We start from the raw sequence: 21,653 nt of genomic DNA, 5'->3' as shown, positions 1-21,653 counted from the left end.
TTGGTTTCGTGATTTTGGTTAAGTTGCTTACTTAAATTTATTTTGAGGTCGTAACTTCAGATGCCAAAAAAAGAAGGTTCGTTTTGGAAATTAATTACAAAATTTGGGTGACTAGTTGAGTGGTATGTATGTGGTTGAGCAGCTATGTGCTTATTCTAGATATAGGTTATTACTTATTTACACTATTTATAGCCATCATCGTGGTGATCCAGGATTTGTTATTTTGTAGGTCTTCAATGAAGACATTATGTATGTGCTTTTATTTAGTATCTGTAACTTTTCTTTACGTTCAATCCAAATTCCAATCGTAGTTTTCTTACGTGTCACAGAAAGGAGCTATGATGGAGTCATAGGAAACATGTTCCGAAGAAGCTTTATCGGTTGACAACCCCGCCCCGCCCCCGTCCCCGTCCCCGTCCCCGTCCCCGTCCCCGTCCCCGTCCCCGTCCCCGTCCCCGTCCCCCGTCCCCCGTCCCCCGTCCCCCGTCCCCGTCCCCCGTCCCCCGTCCCCGTCCCCGTCCCCGTCCCCCGTCCCCGTCCCCCGTCCCCCGTCCCCCGTCCCCGTCCCCCGTCCCCCGTCCCCCGTCCCCCGTCCCCGTCCCCCGTCCCCCGTCCCCCGTCCCCCGTCCCCCGTCCCCGTCCCCCGTCCCCCGTCCCCCGTCCCCCTTCCCCCGTCCCCGTCCCCCGTCCCCGTCCCCCGTCCCCGTCCCCGTCCCCCGTCCCCCGTCCCCCGTCCCCCGTCCCCCGTCCCCGTCCCCGTCCCCGCCCCCTCGCACAGCTACTAGCTAACTAGTAACTGCTAAAGTACTTGACTTGTTTTCGATATGAATATAAAATTATAAGTTGGAAGGACATCTTCTTATTCTTTCCTCCTGATATGATTTCCAAATCGAATTTTGTTATCTGGAGCTCGTCATATTACATTTTTGTTGATATTAATTTAACAATCTGTTGGTTTGTCAATGTGTGTAAATTTATATAATCAAATCATATTATTGATAATGACAATGCAGACATACCAGAAGATAAGATATAATGCACGCCGTTTGAGCTCATACTGCACATTACAGTGGCCACCTTTACTTTACTTAAGCAGTTAAAACTTTAAATTCAATTCTCTTGCTTTTAAATTCAAGTTTGTCAACAAAGTCTTCTGATTCCGTACCTGATTTAAGCAGTCGAGAATGGGAAATACTGTCCATATCCAGGAGAATACATATAGTATATACATGAAAGTTTCGCTAGCATCGTGATCGTTAAGCAGACGCTCACAACAGTGGTGTCTACAGAAGTCTGTAAATTAGGAGAACAGTCGCTTCTGATTGCTGGTGACTGATTAGAAGAGCTTTTGTTAATTAAATAATATTAAATATGTCGTCAAGAAAATAATTTGCATGTAGCTTTCATGAGGTTTTTACCCGACTGACAAACAACGTGAATTCTCAGTCCTCATTAATTAAGGAACAAAGATTCATTCATTTGCCTCAGGGTTATTGTCCTATATTTATTGTCAGTCTACCTTGTTTATATCATATTTTGTACCTTGATTATATCATGATTCCTATTGTTCATATTTAAAGGCAACACGTAATACTTTTAATAAAGTTTTGTTTTCCTTTCTTTAGTAACTTTGCAAGTCGTCAAGATTACTACTACATTATACCAATTACCAGGGCTGCACTCAAAGCGGAGCGAATGTATATTTTAAAATCACATACATCTATTCCCTGTTCCCTTTCTTTTCAACATTCGAGTGATATAAAACCAGGATTTAGTACCAAGTTAGCTGAAACTTCAGTGGTTTTTACACTACCATGTTGCACGATGATGCCCATTAGCTCTCTCTAGTCTCTTCGGTACTAGCTCCAAATATTTAGCGTAGCCCTAAAATCTCATAACTGTCTCAACTCAGCGGTCAGCTTCCGAATGAAACAGTCTATTGGATTAGCTAAAGTTACTATTTTACTCTAACTAATCAGTAATCAGTAATATAGTTTTAAACTAATAACAACACTACAAATCTATTACATTTATTGAGTATTATGTATCGCGATGGAAATATTTTAAGCCGGTAATATCCTGTCCAAACCCAGGATAGATAACATGAAAAGTGAAGACTTTGTTGTAACTTGTAAGAACAGCATTAATAGAGTTAGTTAACAAATTGTTTCCAACGTTAGGAGCTATTTATGATTAGAGTAAGTTTATAGGTACATTCCTATCTCCATCATCGATTGGAACTAATAATAATGAAGTTTGATAACTGTCACCTATGTAGCTAATATTAATTATCACTATGCTGCAGAGCTCATTGATCAATTAGAAGTTCTATCGTTTATTGGGTTGTAAGGTTTTATCAGTTTATTGACTGTTGACTCAGCAGTTCAACTTACTAAGGTCACTTTGTAGCTTTGTTTTCCATTTGGCTGGCTCTATTTTTATGATATTTTAAAATTTCGGATTGTTATTTGTGTCTGAGGAATTAGGGCAATCTAACTATTATTTTGGTTTGACGTGCGTTGCATGACTGTTATAGTACTAGTAGTGACGTGCGTTGCATGACTGTTATAGTAGACCTAGGTCCTAGAGAGTAGAAATAGTCGACAGATCAGTAAGACAAGTTATTATTGGGATCGTTATTTAATTGTTGTGATTGTATTGCTTGCTTGCTAGTCACGGATCTAAGTTTCGGCGGAGTTCATAGGTATGTACACTATGAATCAGGCATGCTTGTTGATTTTCTATCAAGCCATTGAAGTTCGTGCTAGTTTTCCTTCTTGACAAGTTCTAAGCACTCAGATATTTGTAATTCTAATCGGATACGAATTAGACTATCAGGCGCTCTTTTTTCTTTGCTTTTCTGACAATGGTACTGAATTTCCATATACTTCAATCTTCGTCACTGTTAGGAAGTTTGGTTGATGAAAAATTGTTTTAAAAGTCAAAATTTTGGAGTTGGCCGTGGTTAAAGTATTCCTTTTTTTAAACGAAATGGTAAGGGCTCTAGGTTAATTACATGATCATCTTACTATACATACAAAGCGAGACGATGTACATAATAATCTTTCAATTTTGTCTCACGGGAAATTAAAGCGAACTGGGAAGTCATTTCCTGTTTGGCTTGGCAAATCAAATCGTTCTAGTGAATACGCCGATCATTGTCCGTATCATTACATGAAATTTGATTAACAGCAGCTGCCACTTGGACGAATGAAGTGGCAAATTATTTCCTTATTCAATTAAACGGTTATCCCTGGAGGTCGGGTCTTGATATCGTTTCCAGAGAACCGTTGCTGCGGAAAAGTCCGACCTTATCTCCTAAATGCGTTAAATATGGGTGAATTAGGTTAACACGTCTTTCCTTTCTCCTCTCCATATTATCTCAAATACTCTACAAAGCCTGTCCCTTAAACTCTTAAAGGATCTGAACAGTTCACCTAGCTGGCTTTATCCAATTATATGGATACCCTTATGATCCTTCGCCAGAACCAATGTTACGCCAAAGCTAAATATTATCTCCTAAATACATTAAACTCCGAAATCGGGTAACTCTAATCGAAATCCTAACCTTTACTCCTGTAACCGTACAGTTCTTTACCCTGAACTCCTATCATTGGTCCACCCACCTAAATCGTATTAAACTTAGTAACGTGATAGCCTCGCCGGGCTAAAGTAGTGGATGACCTTGCTGTACGGCAAGTTAAACAAGGATCTGAAACTACTAGGTTCCGTACAGACTCAACTCTGCACCCGTGTCAATATGTTCATTATATGCAAGCCTCTTGATTTATAATCACCGAGTCTAGTAACTGTTTAAGAGAGTTCTCTGGCAGTTACGAAACTCGAGAGACTGTGGGATACTGAAGGATATGAAACATTTGATATGGAGTTGTAGAGGGAGTTATGTGCCTCGCCGGGCTAAAGTAGTGGATGACCTTGCTGTACGGCAAGTTAAACAAGGATCTGAAACTACTACGTTCCGTACAGACTCAACTCTGCACCCGTGTCAATATGTTCATTATATGCAAGCCTCTTGATTTATAGTCCAGTGTAGGTCCAAATAACACGTACAATCATTTCCACAGCTGTTGCAGAAACTTGATACTAGAAACCGACTGGTACGTGGATTGAGACCACACATTGTTCATTCCGTTGAAATAACAGAATCTGTTAGATGCAGATATACTAGAAAGCCTATTCCTTAAGGCTCTTTACTAATTCGCTCGCCCAAAATTATCACGTGACTTTGGTTTTTATGGTTTTGCAGCCGAACAAAACGGTTTTACATAAACCCTAATCCCAACCCTAACCCTAACCATAACCCCGAAGCTATCCATAACCCTAACCACAATCCTAACCCTAACCCGAGTCCTAAACAATCAAATTCGTGTTTTACTAGCCTGTAACGTGACCAAAACAGTTTTTTGCCCATAACTCTGTAGGAAAGCATTTTTAGGGGTAAAAATTTTACCCTACGTCATTGGGGGGGGGGGGGGGGGGGGGGGGGGGGGGGGGGAGGGGGGCGGGGAGGGGGTGATTCGGAATCAGTGTCCAAAAATACACTGAATTCGATTACTTTCATACCCTCAGGGCCTTTTCACAAGAATTTTCTTAAAATTTGGGCGAGCGATTTATAGTGAGAGCGATTCCTTAAAGGATCAGAACCGTACACCTAGCAGGCTATATTCAATTAGACCGTTGTTCTTTTGTCAGAGCCACTGTTCCGCCAAAGCTAGATATTATCTCCTAAATACATTAAACTCGGGTAACTCTAATCGAAATCCTAACCCTTACTCCTGTAACCGCACAGTTCTTTACCCTGAACTCCTATCATTGGTCCACCCACCTAAAACGTATTAAACTTAGTCACGTGATAGTCCAGTGTAGACATATAATTGATTTAATTAATTTTATAAGATAAAAATGTTCATATTAAATTATTGGAACCTGAATCGCTACTCGAAGTGAGCGGTTGGTGACGTGTTCATGTTTGTTTAGCTGATGTGTTTGTACAAGCGGTAGTTCAAGACGTTGCATTGTCTTTTTCTACTGTCAGGGTCCGAAGGACGTGGCGTATTGTTTACACAACCTCCCAATGGGAGGGATCAAGAGAGTTTATTATAAATATGAAGTGGGAGACTAATTTTACCTCACTTCATATTTGTGCGGTTGAATTCCTGGTCTCTTTTCATTTTTTACTAAGATACACCTTTATTTCAATAATATCTTTGACCTGCATTATCTCTGTAATTTAGCTTATGACAAGAGATATTGGCGGAAATTACAATGAAGTTTTAGATTTTTGTTTTTGTTTTAGGGAAAGATTAGACTTGGGCGTTGTTTTTTAACTATCCCTTGTTTATAACTTTGATTTAATAATAATACACCTCTTATTCACTCTTCTGTAACACAAAGATCGCTAATTTTAAAGGGGTATCACATGTAACAACACAACTTTACTAATCAAATTGTTATGTCTAGTCTTTTGTCTAGTCTCAAATTTCTGCAGCAGCTGTGGAAATGATTGTACGCGTTATTTGTACCTACATGAGTTGTCGCCATCCAGCGCTCATGTAGGTACAAATAACACGTACAATCATTTCCACAGCTGCTGCAGAAATTTGAGACTAGAAACCGACTGGTACGGCGGTTTTGAGATCCCGAATTTTGCATTCCCTAATCCTTCACTTTGTATCGTACAGTTCCCTGAACTCCTGTCATTGGTCCAGCTACCCAGAACTTAATCAAATTTAACCTTCCTACACATTATCATATTTGTGCGGTTCTCATTACTGAGGCGATTATTGCGTGACAAAATCTGCCCCCATAAAAGGCTTAATATGGTTAATCTCACCCCTAGATATTCGTCCCCTATATCCATTAACCACGTTCAGTCAGTGCTATAAAGTATGATTCATTTCCACTTTATATTTCTTATCTTTAAGATTTATGTCTCCACTTCAGTTAGATCGTCTTGCCCGAAAAATTCTTATTTTCAAATATATTCCATTTTAGAATCTCCGACTCCACATGTAATGGGTTATCTCCTCACATTGACCTGCATCGGCTCATGTAGGTCCAAATAACACGTACAATCATTTCCACTGCTTTTTGCAGAAACTTGAATATAGGAACCGACTGGTACGGCGGTTTTGAGATCCCGCACATAATCGTAATAAATTGTTCATTCCCTAATCCTTTACTTTGTATATGAAGATGAGCGATGTAATAGTATCTCATCAATAACATCACACTAATTGAGTGTATAAGCTGTATACACTACAAGCGGAGCTAGAGCTCTCACTACTTCTGTAGCGTGATTGGATAAGCGTTTCCTTGCTAATATAATAGAGCTGATGGTATTATTGTCATTATCTAGTGTTGGCTCTTCGCTTAATACCACTATTTATAGCTACTATAATAGTGTTCTGTAGTGTCAGTACATGTGGAATTTTCCACATTCCACGTATAAATTTGTATGTTTTTATTAACGTAGCTTTTGTTGAGCCCTTTAAAATGCTAATCTCTTACCGGAAATAATTCTAGATTTAACCATTCGTAAATTACAGACAGACAGACAGACACATTTATTGAAATTATTAGTATACATTAGGAAGCCGGAACGATTAGCCTGATCTACAAATAATAATTTAAAAAGTCACAATCTTGTGGCTTAGATCACCAGGCCAGATGTCTTACTATCCCACAACACTGATTGCAGTTATAGCATCCACCCGTTATGTGCGGAAACATATTTATTGTAGCTCGATATTTTCAAGTTAAGTTTCATCTAACGTGAGAGTTAAATGAGGAGCTGCCCATTGCAGCAAAGTCTCGGGCGAGGAAAGTATGGTACACACTACCTTAACCGTCACCGGCCTAATGTATAATTGAATCATTCGGCTTCCTGTAATTGGCTGGTTACACTTGTGTAACAATGTGGTTGTTGGAAAGTCCGAAGTAAAATAGGTAATAAAAAAAGCATTGTTCTACTTCTGCTGTGCTGGTGCTATGAGGTTAATGCATTGTATTGGCGGAAAACTTTTGTTTCTCAACAACCAGGTCTAATAATAATAAATATTGTTGAGCGGGGATATTATTGTTTGAACTTTTACCGATTTATTTCAAAAGTTGTTATTGAATTTCAGTAAGGCAAACATTTCGGTTTCTAAAAAAGGTCCGGACCTTGGGATTACTGCGGTCCCATCTTCCATCAATAAGATTATATTACACCCGCCGCCACAATTTCCTGGGTCACTTCAGTTTCAGAGCTTAATAATAGCCCAATAGGTCACACTATCTTGTTCTGTTGTTGTTCAGAACTCTGAGGTTACTGCGAACTTCCGGATCAACTACTCCGCTATTATCTAGTGTCAACTACTCCACTATTATCTGCTTTTTTCACTCATGTGCTACGTCGGGGTCAATATACTACGTCTTAGTATAACCAAGTTTGTTTGTTTTTTTTTCAGTTTACCGGTACATATTGATATATTATCCAGCGCTTTAGTTTTGTTGTTTAAATCTAGATAACCTGAAAAACTCAGGCTAAAATGTTTAAGAACAACGGTGGAGTGAGAGACTGGTGCAGTCTAGTAAGATCAGCACTCAGCTGAGGCCCAAACTTGGAGGTCACTTTCACACTTTCCTCTTTAATTCGATCTAGTTATTTATGTGGTTTTTGTGGAAATACTGGTCACGATATGGAGTTGTAAGATTTAAAGCATAAATCAAACTTGTTAATTGTAGCGAGTAACTCATTAAAGTAGACATCTGGTATTAAAAGTGGTGGGAGGAGGTCTAAATTGTAAACTCAGTGCTCGTCCAAAATAAACAAAGAATCTGTCTGCGATCTGTCGTCAGCTGAACCAGACAAAAATTTGTCCCACCTAGCCACTATTTTATGAATTCACTATTTTCTCCATAATAAAAATATCCACAGACGGTAGAACTAGAAGTATGGTGGTGGAAGTAGAAATAGAAGTGTAGCTTCCGGGTATAGTCTGATCTCGTGATCAGCATTCAGCAGCCACTGCAGGATATAGATATTTAAATATTGAGACGTTCTGCGTACTGACTGGTCCGAATGTGCTCACACATTCAGACCATCTTCCGCGAGGAAGTACAGATAAAGTAAACCAAACGACCTTTACCGCTGTTTTACACATATAATAACATAGTGGTGGTTCACACCACGTACAAAAACCACATGATATGTCCACCAGGCACGTGATCTTAATTTCATTTGCATTGTTACGCCTACTTGTTCATATATACGTTACCAACGCTACCAACCTAGTGTGGAATTTGTTTGACGTTACCTTCGGTGTTTTTTGTCACTTTAGGCTGGTCGTAGCATTCGGTGAAAAATGAAATTAGCTATCAGTTTTGGTAATTAATAAATCAGGCATGACTGACATTATCATGAGGTTGTTGTAGAAACAAGCTAAGTTATTAACACGCTTCAATTTTCCGTTTTTATTTATTATATTTCGTGGTTAAAGAGCTGAGAACGCCCAAAATATTCAATGTTTTCCTCCACTCACGATATTTTCAGGCAAAATTCCAATTATTTCCCATCCTGCAGTTATCATATCGATGAATTTATAACAGCAGATGAAATAGATTTCATTTCTATTCACTTTTTGTACGGCTTCGCATGCTCCCTCTTCGCATGCACCCCCTTCACCTAACATCTTGACATACAACCACTTCGCATGGACTTCGCCAGACTTTGGGTAAGGAGTGATATGACCACCATATATGTCATGGAACCCCTTCGCAATTCGCATGCACCCTCTCCGCCTGCCCGATTATGGGTCGGACAGAGTCTGAGAAGTCACTTTCACACCAAGCAGAACGTTGGTAATAATATGTTCCAACAAACCTTTGTTGTTGTCAGCTGGTGCCTACTATAAGTACAAAGATAAAGAGTTTTTTATGAGCAGCAGCTTAGTAAGGAATACATTAGGGTAAACATTAGGGTGGACATTAGGGTAGATATTAAGGTAGACACGTTTTTAGAGTTAGGGGTAAGGGGTAAGGTTATGGTTATGCATAGGAAAACTCTAACCTTAGCCCTGATCCTAACTTTTATAATTATAGTAACCGTAACCCAATAGTTGGCTACTCTAATCATGGTGGTCGGGAGACCGACTTCCAGCCCCCCCCCCCCCCCCCCCCTTATTATTATGAAGCCGATGATCCTTGGTAGTGAGAACTTGTCCACTATGTCTGTCACACTAAGATAGAAGGAGTCAAAGTATCCTCCTCGTTGGTAAGACCATGTCGGGCACTGACCAATAAAGTGGTAAGACAGTGTGGACAAGTTTTGGGGACCGTTGTCGGCTTGAACTTATTAATGTGGTAGTTCAGTTCACAATGTCCAGTAAGGAATTGTGTCGCTGTTCTTGTGCTCTCTTTGCCAAGTTTCGGGATTGATCTGGCGAACTTATGTCTCCATACTCGTTTGAAGTGAGTGTTGGGCAACGTTCTCCATCTTGATCTTTGCCTCTTTTTCTGATGACTTGAGGAATTATATCACTTCTAGTCACGTACTTTTAAAAGTTTCATCAAGAAAAGAAAAGGTTGAAATTGAGGAGGAAGAGGAAACTAGAACTTCTAGTAGACGGATATTAAACCTAGTAATTACCTGGGGACCCAGGCTTATAAGTGTTCATAACCGCACCGCGATTGAAGATATGGCGGAATGACAGGCTGAGCGCCACCCAGTAAACCTAGAAACTGATAAAAAACATCAAATTCATGGTAAATTGCCGTGTGTATCAGTGCCACTGACAGGGTGATGAGTTACGGTGGGTAGAGAAACAAGGTATTAGTCCATTATCGTGGTTTTTAGACGTCTTATCTTAGTAATTAGTATATCAAGACGTGTTCCTGTCTCTTTCCTAATTAATTGATAAAAAGCGGGGGCCTGCTTTTAGCCATAACTGCTTACGTTGTACGTGATACTGGTACGACTGTTTATGGTTCTCCGGAAAAAAGAAAGTTACACTTCTTAATCTTATTGCGGCGTGTCTAATTTCTGACACATTTCGTTGTATATAAGGTCCGATACTTTCACTTTTGAAGGCTATATTTTAAGATCATCAACATTTTTTCGTCTCCATCTTCTAAATTCCGATAATGTCGAGGTCAAAGTCAAATTTTGCACTGATAAGCAGTTTTTGATTTTATTTTTTTGAAATTCAATACTTTTGAAAAAAAGTTTTTCGTTACCTGTTCTATTAGGTTTAAGATTAACTTCAGTTATTACGCCACTTCTTCCGGTGCTAATTTTATTTGATTATTTTATTATTAGATACAGTACACACTACACAGTATAAACGTTAGATCAAATTTGTATTTACTATTACCGCTCACCGTGATAGTAACAGCCTCATAGGTAATGGATTAGACCATATCATTTACGCTTGACAACATCAACGTTGGTCAGAACTTTTCACTACATAAAGCTGCTAGTGAAGGATATTCGTGTGTAATCTCATTTGAGGTCTGGGTCAAATTGGATTGCTTCTACTTCTAGTTCTACCTGAATTTGTAGAAGATTTGAACGACACTTCATTGGTCATACCCTTTATGTTGCTTCATATGCAGTAAAACCTCTATACTGTGCCTCTCTATACCGGGTACCTCGATAAACTGGGCCTTTTCTTTTCCCCCATATTTTAAGTTAATTAGCTCTTGTTGTGCAAGGAATGTACCTTATCAAGTTATCATAGCTCATATTACATTTAGTGGTGATTTGAGTACATAACCTGATCATGTGAAACGTTCTATAGCGAGTCTTTCTATACCGTGCACTTTTCATTCCCCCGAGAGGCCCGTTTATAAAGAGGTTTCGCTGTATAGTGTATAGTTGTGGAACACAACAAGAAAATTGAGAATAATCTTGTGCGAGGGTAGGGACCCAGATGTCGTTTCTAACCCAAATAAACTTTAAGGAGGCTTCTCATCAGTAGCCGCACCTCCTTACTCGGTTTCTGAACTGGAATTCTATGGGCTTCCAGACGGCCAGACCGAGTATTACCATCCCATCCTCCTAGAGTTCATCACAAGTAGCACCCACCTTGAAGATCTTTGAGTTTTGACACCCAGACACGCCCCATTGGCGAACAAACTTTGGATATAATCTTACATGCCCCCGAAAGAATCCCTGGTTTATGGTCTTTCTCATCGTCACCAGCACTTTCACTAGGTCACCAGCTCTTTCACTGAAGTCATCAGCCCTTTCACTGAGGGCTGATGACTTTAGTGAAGTAACTATATCTCAGTTCTCCACGTCACAAATTCGCTTTCAGTGGATTTCATATATCTATTTATTGCGCAGCATGGCAACCCAGGGCCCACAACACTCAACAGTGATGGTAGACGCATCTTGTAAGATATCTCGTCTGAGGGCGTCTTGCCCAGGCGAGCAATTTGACAGATCCAATGCCCATCCATCCGTCAGTTCGTTTTTTTATAATGATCCATTAATTAGTCTAACATGGACAGAACAACCATTAAAGGACAACATGGGAAATTTGAATTTATTTTTATTAAGGAGCATAGTTTCGCTATTCCTTTTCCAAGCTGTTATAGTCTTGATGACCCTAAATATTTTGCAATTATGTTGGTCTCAAATCTCAATCGCTTAAGGTGCTTCATTCTTCTTTGCTTAGTTCTTTCTTGAAGAACTCTAACCTCTACATGAGCAGTCATCACTTTTTACTTGAAACAAAACTGATTGACGCCGAGGGTGACTGTTAATTCTCTCAGAGAACAGAATGTTCTCGAGTTTTTTCCGTAAAATTGGCGAGTTTGTGCTAAATTTTGAGCGCCCGCATGAATGGTCCAAGTTGTTCACGAATTGATGGAAAGCTGTACATCAGCGGAAACATTCTTTAGTTTGTGCCGGAAATCACATCACGGTCACCTGTCAAAATAAAAAGAGTGATACACGATCTTTGTAGGAAGTCTGATTCGGAAGTAGTAGTACCAACACTGCCGGACCATCTTTGATCTTTGCCCCGGCGTGTTTTCTGACCATAAAAAGGGACCGGTATTTTATCCCTCCGTGTTTTAACTCTTTGGCCTTTGCTGTTATAACAATTATTTAGAGATGAGAACATTTTTAGCCGTAGTGTCTTTATAAAGTTATAAGCCTGCCAATATTTTAAGGCAAACACTTCGTTCATCGTTATACAAGTATACAGTGGTACTCAAAGTAATGTTTTATGGAAAGGAAAACATAATTTTTGATTATACTACACATTTCAGTCTCTACTCTCTACTTTCAAAATGTTGCGTCATTAAATTATTTACTGAATTTGTCGATTTCTAATATATATTATAATTATGCATCACCGGCTAAAGTTTTGTAATAATTTGTGTACTTAAATTGAGATTATTATAGTAACGGATCCATATTTTGGTTAGTCTACCAAATCTGCGACAAATCGGTTAGGTTAGAGGAAAATTCACCATCAATCCTTCCGAATTTTCCGATTTTTCACTATTATCTTTACAAATACGATGCCGCCATGTAATCTGGAGTGTTCTGAGGGACACGACCTTTAACTAAGATACCCTAAAAATAAGTCTCACTAATTGGATACTAGTTCGACTGATGATCATGATTCATGACGGTCATTGAAAATGATATCAAAAGTGAAAGTGTCCTTAGTCCAACCATTTAGTCGTAGAACTTGAGGCAAACTATTTAATTTCGGTTATACTAGGTTTAGTTGAAATATACGACTTTTATGCATTTAACAACAGAGCCAACTATGAACTCGGCAGATTTCTCGCACATTTAATCTCCCGATGATATTTTAATTGATCATTCTAAATTCCTACGGTAAATCGGTCGATGTGACAATCGGACCCAAGTCTCAACAATGGACAATTTTACCAGTAACAGAATGAAAATCGTAGCTTTAAGCTTTTCATGTTTGATAATAAATATCTTCACCCTGTAACCCAGAAGGATGTTCAAATATTGGACCACAGTAAATACACTATCATCGAACATAAACCCGTCGTTTCAAAGCACGATAGGGTTTAATTAACTTATCACCTAGTGCATAATAAAAACTTCACTGCTCCTCCCTTAGAAAACTTTAATATTTTCTGATCATTGCGAAAAAGATGCTGCCCAACAAGACGGATAAATGAATCAGACAGTTTACATTCCTATATAATCTAGTGCACGAGCAATTCTACTGCAACAATAACAACGGCTACTATTCCAGACACGTGAACACATTTTGGGCAGCTTTTGGCGGTTTTCTACTTTACTCGCAAATTTCTTAAATATTGTGAATCTGATAAAACGTATGTTGTTACCCATGGAAATTCTACAACCGCCACTACCAAATGTATAACATAAAAATAAGGTTAAAGTGAGTGCGAATTTGCTAATTTGTCTTTTATGTCACACAATATTTAATGACGATCTCAAAAAGTAAATGTCGGTTTCAGTTCAAATTTTACCGCAGAGGTTCTTTTGGCAATGTGCCCAGGTAGCCAAAATTTGGGGTTTCCAGCTTCATTGGTTTGGTTTTTATGGGTGATTGAAAAATAACCCTTTAAATTAAAAAATGTCTTTCCTTCATAGACAAGTTATCGTACAGACTTTTTTGCGTGGTTAAGTCACTTTCCTCACGCCGAGGAGGAAGTATACAAATCAGATTGATGTCTCCTTCGTATAATAATATCTGTTTGAGTCTTTTCGTTACACCTTTAAAATCTTGTACTTTCTCATAAAGTTTTAACGCCAAAATATACAATAAATTCTTGTTTTATAATGTTTCAGTTTTCTTTTGGGTTGTATCCAGTTATTTGACATTTATTAAGTTCTAGAATAGTTCCAATTTCGGAATGGTAACCAAATATTTCATTTTATAGTTATCTACAAACGCAATTATGGCTTCAAACCAGTTCATGGACCTCGATCAAAATGGAAAGGTACAGGCTTACTACATCTGGATTGATGGATCTGGACAGAATTTCAGGTTAGATGAAGTTTTTTTCGCTACGGTTGTCAGATACCCGAACATTTTTTCAATTTTCCGTACAGTTTCCCAACAGGTTCACAAGAAAACGATGCTTTTTATTTGTATTGGTCGTACATAAACATTAAACGTGGGTGAAGGTGAATAAAGTTTGATTTAACACGTGACTACTCCTCGTTCATTTGACCTATATATAATTACAATCTGATATCTGCAGAGGTAAAACAAAGACGATGGACGGACCAATCACCTCAATAGACCAATTACCTGAATGGAACTTTGACGGCAGCAGCACAAACCAGAGTACCGGACGAAACAGTGACATCTACATCAAACCCGTCAGTATTTTCAAGTGAGTTTGGTCGAGTCACAAAAATTAACACATTTTTTGCCTTGTGGACAGGATGGTGGTGGGTTAATTTTGGTCGGAAAATAGGGCGAGGGCTGAGTTTATACCATTTTGAGCAAACGTATCATGTCTGTCATTTTTCCTCTGTTTGATATCTGGGTTCTGTGTTCGGGCTGGGGATGAACTCTAGCGAAGATCAAATCTGAAGAAAAACGAACCATTTACAGGTATGTTGTCAACGAATAAATATCTTGTGAAATTCATTTTGGGGTTGACAGCATGTCAAATTTGAGTTCGGTCTGGACATTCGTTAACCATCTTGTAGGAATCCTATAATATCTGCTATCCTCACACGTAACTGGAGCAAATCCTAAAGTTCTGCAAGGGAACTCTCATATCCTCTCTCTTTTATGTTGAAGGTAAGTTTTATCTATCGGACTCCGACATAACATCGAGCCAGAAAGGCTAAAGAGTTATTACCTCGATCATCGGTACTACAGCGAGTTATAGCTTGGCAGCATACCCTCAGAAGAGGTATTAACCCTTTTAGCAACTAGATCTATTAGCCACACAATACAAGCTTTGATTCTTCGTCTGATGCGAAAGAAGAAATGGAAACTTCTGGAACTTATCTACAAACATGTTGTATTCCCATGTGGCCGACGGTGACATAATATCTGTTGTTGTTTTTATCCTATATGATTCTCCGTCACGACGATCTAGAATGAATTCTAAGTATATTTAAGTTCCTTCTGGTCATCAAGTCCTAGAGATTCAGATAACTTGCTGTAAGCTTTCTTCAGTTGATTATAATTCCATCTTCGGACCACAGAAGATAAATAATAAATATTGATCATCAGTACATGTAATCTAACCTACTGTTTATTCTAGAGATCCCTTTAGAAGAGGTGACAATATTCTGGTGATGTGTGAGTGCTACGCTCCTGATGGAACTCCCCACCCAACCAACAAGAGAGAAGAATGTAAGAAACTCATGGACGAATTCGCTGACGAAATACCTTGGTAAGAGAAAAGTTGACTGTTTTTTTCATTTTAATGAGATAAATGTTTCAAAATTCTCCTTGTATTGATAGTGTATTAGTTTTTTGCATTATTATGTTGAACGATGATTTCTCCTTTAGGTTCGGAATTGAGCAGGAATATACCATGTTTGATCACACTGGCAAGCATCCCTACGGATGGCCCACGAACGGATATCCAGGACCCCAGGTATGGTAATCTAATTAACGGTTAATTTAAAATTGAAAGTCTTTTGTTTTTTTGCCTTTGATAGCTTTTCATAATTGTTTTAAATCTAAAAGCGGTATTTTCATTCATTTCCACACACATTAAACTAAAAACACCCAGGGACCCTACTATTGCGGAGTTGGTGCGGATAGAGTTCAAGGCAGGAAGATTGTAGAGGCTCATTACAGAGCCTGCATGTACGCTGGTGTTAAGATTGCTGGAACCAACGCAGAGGTCATGCCCTCCCAGGTATGTCAGTTTGTATTTACAGATCCACAATTACGGTGAAACGAATAATTTAAAGCCTTATAAACACACACGAAAGTTTACTTTCAAGTTTTGCTGAGTATTAGTTTAGACGTTTTCCATGACCTACTCAATACTCCCCGAATCTACCTGCTCGATGATTACTTGATATAAGCTATTTTTAAGAACATGGTCACTGATAATTAATGATGTGTCTTCTCAGTGGGAATACCAGGTTGGACCATGTGAGGGTATAGACATGGGAGACCACCTCTGGGTTTCCAGGTACATCCTGTGCAGAGTAGCTGAGGAGTTCGACGTGGTCATCAGTTTCGACCCCAAACCTATTGATGGAGATTGGAATGGCGCTGGATGCCATACTAACATCAGGTATAGTTTCAAAGGTTAATGCATCAATTTGAGTTTATACTGTCATTAGTTATATTAATTACTCATTAAAAGCGTGTCCTCTATTTCGACGCGATTGTTTGCAACTTGCAAGGTTATTTTCCAGGACTATTAAAAAGTTATTGTCAAACTTTTTTGTAACTTTATAATGCAAATCTAACTCTTTTTCTTAACTCAGCACGAAAGCGATGAGAGAAGAAGGAGGAATGGAGCACATCGTGAAAGCAATCGAGAAGATGAGCACGAAACATGACGAGCACATCCGTGAGTACGATCCAACCAACGGAAAGGATAACGCCAGGAGACTCACTGGACTTCATGAAACAGCCAGGTACCTGTTCAACTTTAGTTTCAAAACTTATCATACATTTGAAGTATTGTACAGAAGGCATCAGGCTTTGAATGACCTCGATAAATAATATGATATCGTTCTAAACGGGGTTGAATTATATCTGGATACTTTCGCCATCCAGATTCACAAATTGTAATTTGACTAATTATACTTTATCAATTATAGCATGCTGGCTAGTTATTGACTAATGATTTACTACTAGCCAGGCTAGTAGTAAATCACTTACGTACCTTATACAGCATATCTGACAGACTGCCATTGCCACAACAAACTAACCACAACAAACTAAGCACAACATACTAACCACAACAAACTAACCAGTAACCACAACCAACTAACCACAACAAACTAGCCACAACAAACTAACCACAACAAGCTAACCACAACAAACTAACCACAACAAACTAACCACAACAAACTAACCACAACAAACTAACCACAACAAGCTAACCATAACAAGCTAACCACAACCAACTAACCACAACAAACTAACCACAACAAACTATTATTATTATTATATTATATAACTTTATTCAAATCAAAAATAGAACATAAAGAACATCTTGATGACCTGATAAGTCACCAAGAGAAAAATAACACAGAATAAACTAAATCATGCTTAACTCTCTCCATGCTTTTCTATCTGTTGCAAAAAGTCTTAAATGGTATAAATCGTCTGTATTTAGAAGTCTAAAGTTTCTGTCACTTAAATCGTTCAAAATAGTTTTTAACAAGTTTGACTGGTGTCGTCCGACACTACCTCTCATCAAACTCTGACTCTCTACAGCAAAATGTAAGGCAAGCTGGGCAGGTGAGTTATTATCACTGCGGAGGATGTGACCGAGCATTCTCCACCGTGCACGAGCAACACGCTCACTTAGTGGAACAACTTCGCAGCGTTTGTATAGAGTCACATTTCGTATGACATTAGGGTAGGTCATGCCGATGATCGTACGGATATGATTCCTGTGGCAGACATCAAGTTTCTGAAGGAGTTGTTTAGATGTTGCACAACTGTTGCAATTATACATCAGTATTGAAACAACTTGTGCTTCATATATCTTGAGTCGAATCTTCAAGGGTATTCGTCTACCTTGTTCCCAGACATTTTTGTAGTTCTGAAAAGCAATGTTAGCAAGTATACATCGTCTCTTGACATCTTCGATGCTACACAACTTAGAGCCTAAAGAGATAGATGACCTCCAAGGTTCTCTACCTCTGAGTGTCTCTCCTTTGTTATCAACCTCGTTCTTGCCGGCCAGATAGAAGTGGGTGAACTCGGTTTTTGACTCATTGACAAAAAGATTCCACTCTTCCAATATCTCTTTACATATTGGCAACAAAGACTCCAAATTGCTTTTATCCTCATCAGTAAAATCAACATCATCTGCGTACTCCCACTCGAGGGGTAGCAGATTCTCAGCTATGGGAGGGTTAGGTCTTAGATAGGACATAACAGCACGCAGGTGGTAAAGTGCTGCTGCCAGATATAGAGTGAACAAGTTTCCAGACAAACTGTCGCCTTGAAAAGCTCCAATCGTGACAATAAACTCTCCCGATATTGTTGAGTTCACTTTGATCTTCAGTTTAGTATTTGCGAGCAAATACCTTACCAGTCGAATGTCGTCCTCACTACAACAAACTAACCACAACAAACTAACCACAACCAACTAACCACAACCAACTAACCACAACAAACTAACCACAACCAACTAACCACAACCAACTAACCACAACATACTAACCACAACAAACTAACCAGTAACCACAACCAACTAACAAACTAACCACAACAAACTAACCACAACAAACTAACCACAACAAACTAACCACAACAAACTAACCACAACAAGCTAACCACAACAAGCTAACCACAACCAACTAACCACAACCAACTAACCACAACCAACTAACCACAACAAACTAACCAATAACCACAACCAACTAACAAACTAACCACAACAAACTAACCACAACAAACTAACCACAACAAACTAACCACAACAAACTAACCACAACAAACTAACCACAACAAACTAACCACAACAAACTAACCACAACAAACTAACCACAACAAACTAACCACAACAAGCTAACCACAACAAGCTAACCACAACAAGCTAACCACAACAAACTAACCACAACAAACTAATCACAACATTCTAACCACATTAAACTAACCACAACAAGCTAACCACAACAAACTAACCACAATCAACTAACCACAACCAACTAACCACAATCAACTAACCAGTAACCACAACCAACTAACAAACTAACCACAACAAACTAACCACAACAAACTAACCACAACCAACTAACCACAACAAACTAACCACAACAAACTAACCACAACAAACTAACCAGTAACCACAACCAACTAACAAACTAACCACAACAAACTAACCACAACAAACTAACCACAACAAACTAACCACAACAAACTAACCACAACAAACTAACCACAACAATCTAACCACATTAAACTAACCACGACAAGCTAACCACAACAAACTAACCACAACAAACTAACCACAACAAACTAACCACAACAAGCTAACCACAACAAACTAACCACAACAAGCTAACCACAACAAACTAACCACAACCAACTAACTACAACAAACTAACCACAACCAACTAACCACAACAAACTAACCACAACAAACTAACCACAACCATCTAACCACAACAAACTAACCACAATCAACTAACCACAACCAACTAACCACAACAAAGTAACCACAAAAAAGTAACCACAACAAACTAACCACAACAAACTAACCACCTCTTATTTTCAGCATTCATGACTTCAGCTACGGAGTAGCCAACCGAGGGTGCAGTATTAGGATACCAAGGCAGTGTGAAAAGGACGGTTACGGTTACTTCGAGGTACATGTCAAATCACTTTCTATAACTTTTAACTGCTTTTCTATACCATGGAGAAGTATTCCATCGTGATGCTGAATACGGTCGATTATGTTTTCATTGCATTTAAAAGTGTGATAAACATTGACATACGTTGCATGCCACTTTTCGCGCGCGAAGCGCGCGCCGCCGAAGGCGGAAAAATTATATTATCTCTGATATTGGGATACGAAACATGTATCAAGATAAACATAATTTAGTCCTTTAATGAGCACGAAAGATAATTGAATAATTAATTGTAATTAACTAATTAATTATAATTAACTAATTTATTATAATTAACTAATTAATTATAATTAACTAATTTATTATAATTAACTAATTAATTGTAATTAACTAATTAATTAACTAATTACCATGTTTCCCCCAGGACCGTCGTCCATCCAGCAACTGTGACCCGTACGCCGTGACCTCCATAATCATCAAGAGTATATGTCAGTAGACACGTGTCACTACTCACTACACGAGACCACAAAATTAGTGGACGGTTCAGACATCGTTCCTGCGGTCCACTCAGTTGTTGGTCGGGTAGTGGCCCCCGATCGGTAAAACTTTGTGAACGTTCACGTCAAGTATTCTACCTCAGTATTCTACGGACATCTTAGGTTATTTAATAGTTATGTTTTATTTTTGAAGCTACCATGAGTTGATGTATACCAATCTTGAGCCTTTCCGTCAAAGTGGTAAACTGTAAGCCTGACACTATTATTTAGGTATATGATATTATGTTTTACCGGTATTATATATATGTTAAATATGTGACTATATTAGTAAATTGCATGATTTTCAAGTTTTTATCAATATACGGTATAGGGTAAAACTAAATGATTTTGTATGTAATATGAACATTCATATTGTTTATCACAGATTGGTGATGAAATTAACATTGTTGTAATTTATTTGTCAGTACAATATTCCCTTTCTATAAGTATGAACGTATGATGAATAGAGATTCGGCGGAATGACAGGCTGAGCGCCGCCCAGTAGATAACGCGGTACCCCTATAACGCGGTACCCCTATAAATATAATATGACGCGGCTATTTTGCGCTCAGTTTTTCATCACAAAAACTGCGATATAGAGCCAGGGGGACTATAAGTGTACAGTATTATAATGAGCAAAAATACCGATTTTAAAAAGTGTTTGGGATAAAGCAATGGCATAAACTTACCGAGGCTTCAAAAAAACAAGGTCTGGCGACTTTTGGAAATACCTGTACCACTGTCGTAACATTATATATTTGAACTTTAGAGTTTAGTCTAAAAGTTAAATGTTGTGGTATGGAACAATCACATGTCAAGTTACAAAACGTTTATCCTTAAAGTTAAGCAAAGCTATAATTGGGTGGGTGACAATTGACCCCCCGACAATTGACCCCCCGACAATTGACCCCCGATAATTGACCCCCCGACAATTGACCCCCCGACAATGCAATATAACTTAATACAATTAACCCTGACCCTGACCCTGACCCTGACCCTGACCCTGACCCTGACCCTGACCCTGACCCTGACCCTGACCCTGACCCTGACCCTGACCCTGACCCTGACCCTGACCCTGACCCTGACCCTGACCCTGACCCTGACCCTGACCCAGGACCCTGACCCAGGACCCAGGACCCAGGACCCTGACCCTGACCCTGACCCAGGACCAGCTGACCCTGACCCTGACCCTGACCTTGACAGGTTTCTGTGTTACTTTGGAAGGTCTGTCTTTGTGGTTTATCGCGTGATTATAGCCCTTTTTTAGGAATTTATACCACGTGTAGGACCTTCCAAAGTAACATTGTTACGGAATCCTCTCTACCATTACCTTGATCTTAAAATGGTCATATCTTTTGATCGGAATGGTATTTTTCACTTTAGTCAACAACATTACGATTGGACGAAGGAGTTGTATCAGATGCAGACACTAAATTTGAAGATGATTGGTCAATTTACCAAAAGAGTTTATATTAAGGGGATTTCTATCTATTAAAATGACACGGCAATTTTCAACCGGCTGTAACATTTGATAGGAAACATGTTTTTTAACCCTAACCCTAACCCTAACCCTAACCCTAACCCTAACCCTAACCCTAACCCTAACCCTAACCCTAACCCTA

General features: G+C 39.0%; 1 protein-coding gene across 1 annotated transcript; it reads left to right on the top strand.

Moving 5' to 3' along the window:
• The first annotated feature begins 1,389 nt into the window (after window positions 1-1,389).
• Window positions 1,390-20,433, top strand: LOC134819936 (glutamine synthetase-like). Its single transcript, XM_063830094.1, has 10 exons — window positions 1,390-1,393; window positions 13,910-14,018; window positions 14,236-14,370; window positions 15,259-15,390; window positions 15,510-15,597; window positions 15,736-15,864; window positions 16,085-16,251; window positions 16,448-16,600; window positions 19,423-19,513; window positions 19,920-20,433. Exons 2-10 carry the CDS (start codon window positions 13,930-13,932, stop codon window positions 19,989-19,991), a joined length of 1,056 nt encoding a protein of 351 aa, XP_063686164.1. The 5' UTR covers window positions 1,390-1,393; window positions 13,910-13,929; the 3' UTR covers window positions 19,992-20,433.
• The last annotated feature ends 1,220 nt before the right edge of the window (window positions 20,434-21,653 follow it).

This window comes from Bolinopsis microptera, chromosome 8 (assembly GCF_026151205.1).
Source record: "Bolinopsis microptera isolate Bmic1 chromosome 8, MBARI_Bmic_1.0, whole genome shotgun sequence".
NCBI lineage: Eukaryota > Metazoa > Ctenophora > Tentaculata > Lobata > Bolinopsidae > Bolinopsis > Bolinopsis microptera.
This window is presented reverse-complemented; position numbering and strand designations above follow the sequence as displayed.

Excerpts from the sequence above, each read along its gene's own strand:
- LOC134819936 (XM_063830094.1), top strand. The coding sequence starts at position 13,930 with ATGGCTTCAAACCAGTTCATGGACCTCGATCAAAATGGAAAGGTACAG. Across the intron at positions 14,019-14,235 it reads GGATCTGGACAGAATTTCAG|AGGTAAAACAAAGACGATGG; the intron begins GTTAGATGAAGT and ends TGATATCTGCAG. Across the intron at positions 19,514-19,919 it reads ACGGTTACGGTTACTTCGAG|GACCGTCGTCCATCCAGCAA; the intron begins GTACATGTCAAA and ends TGTTTCCCCCAG.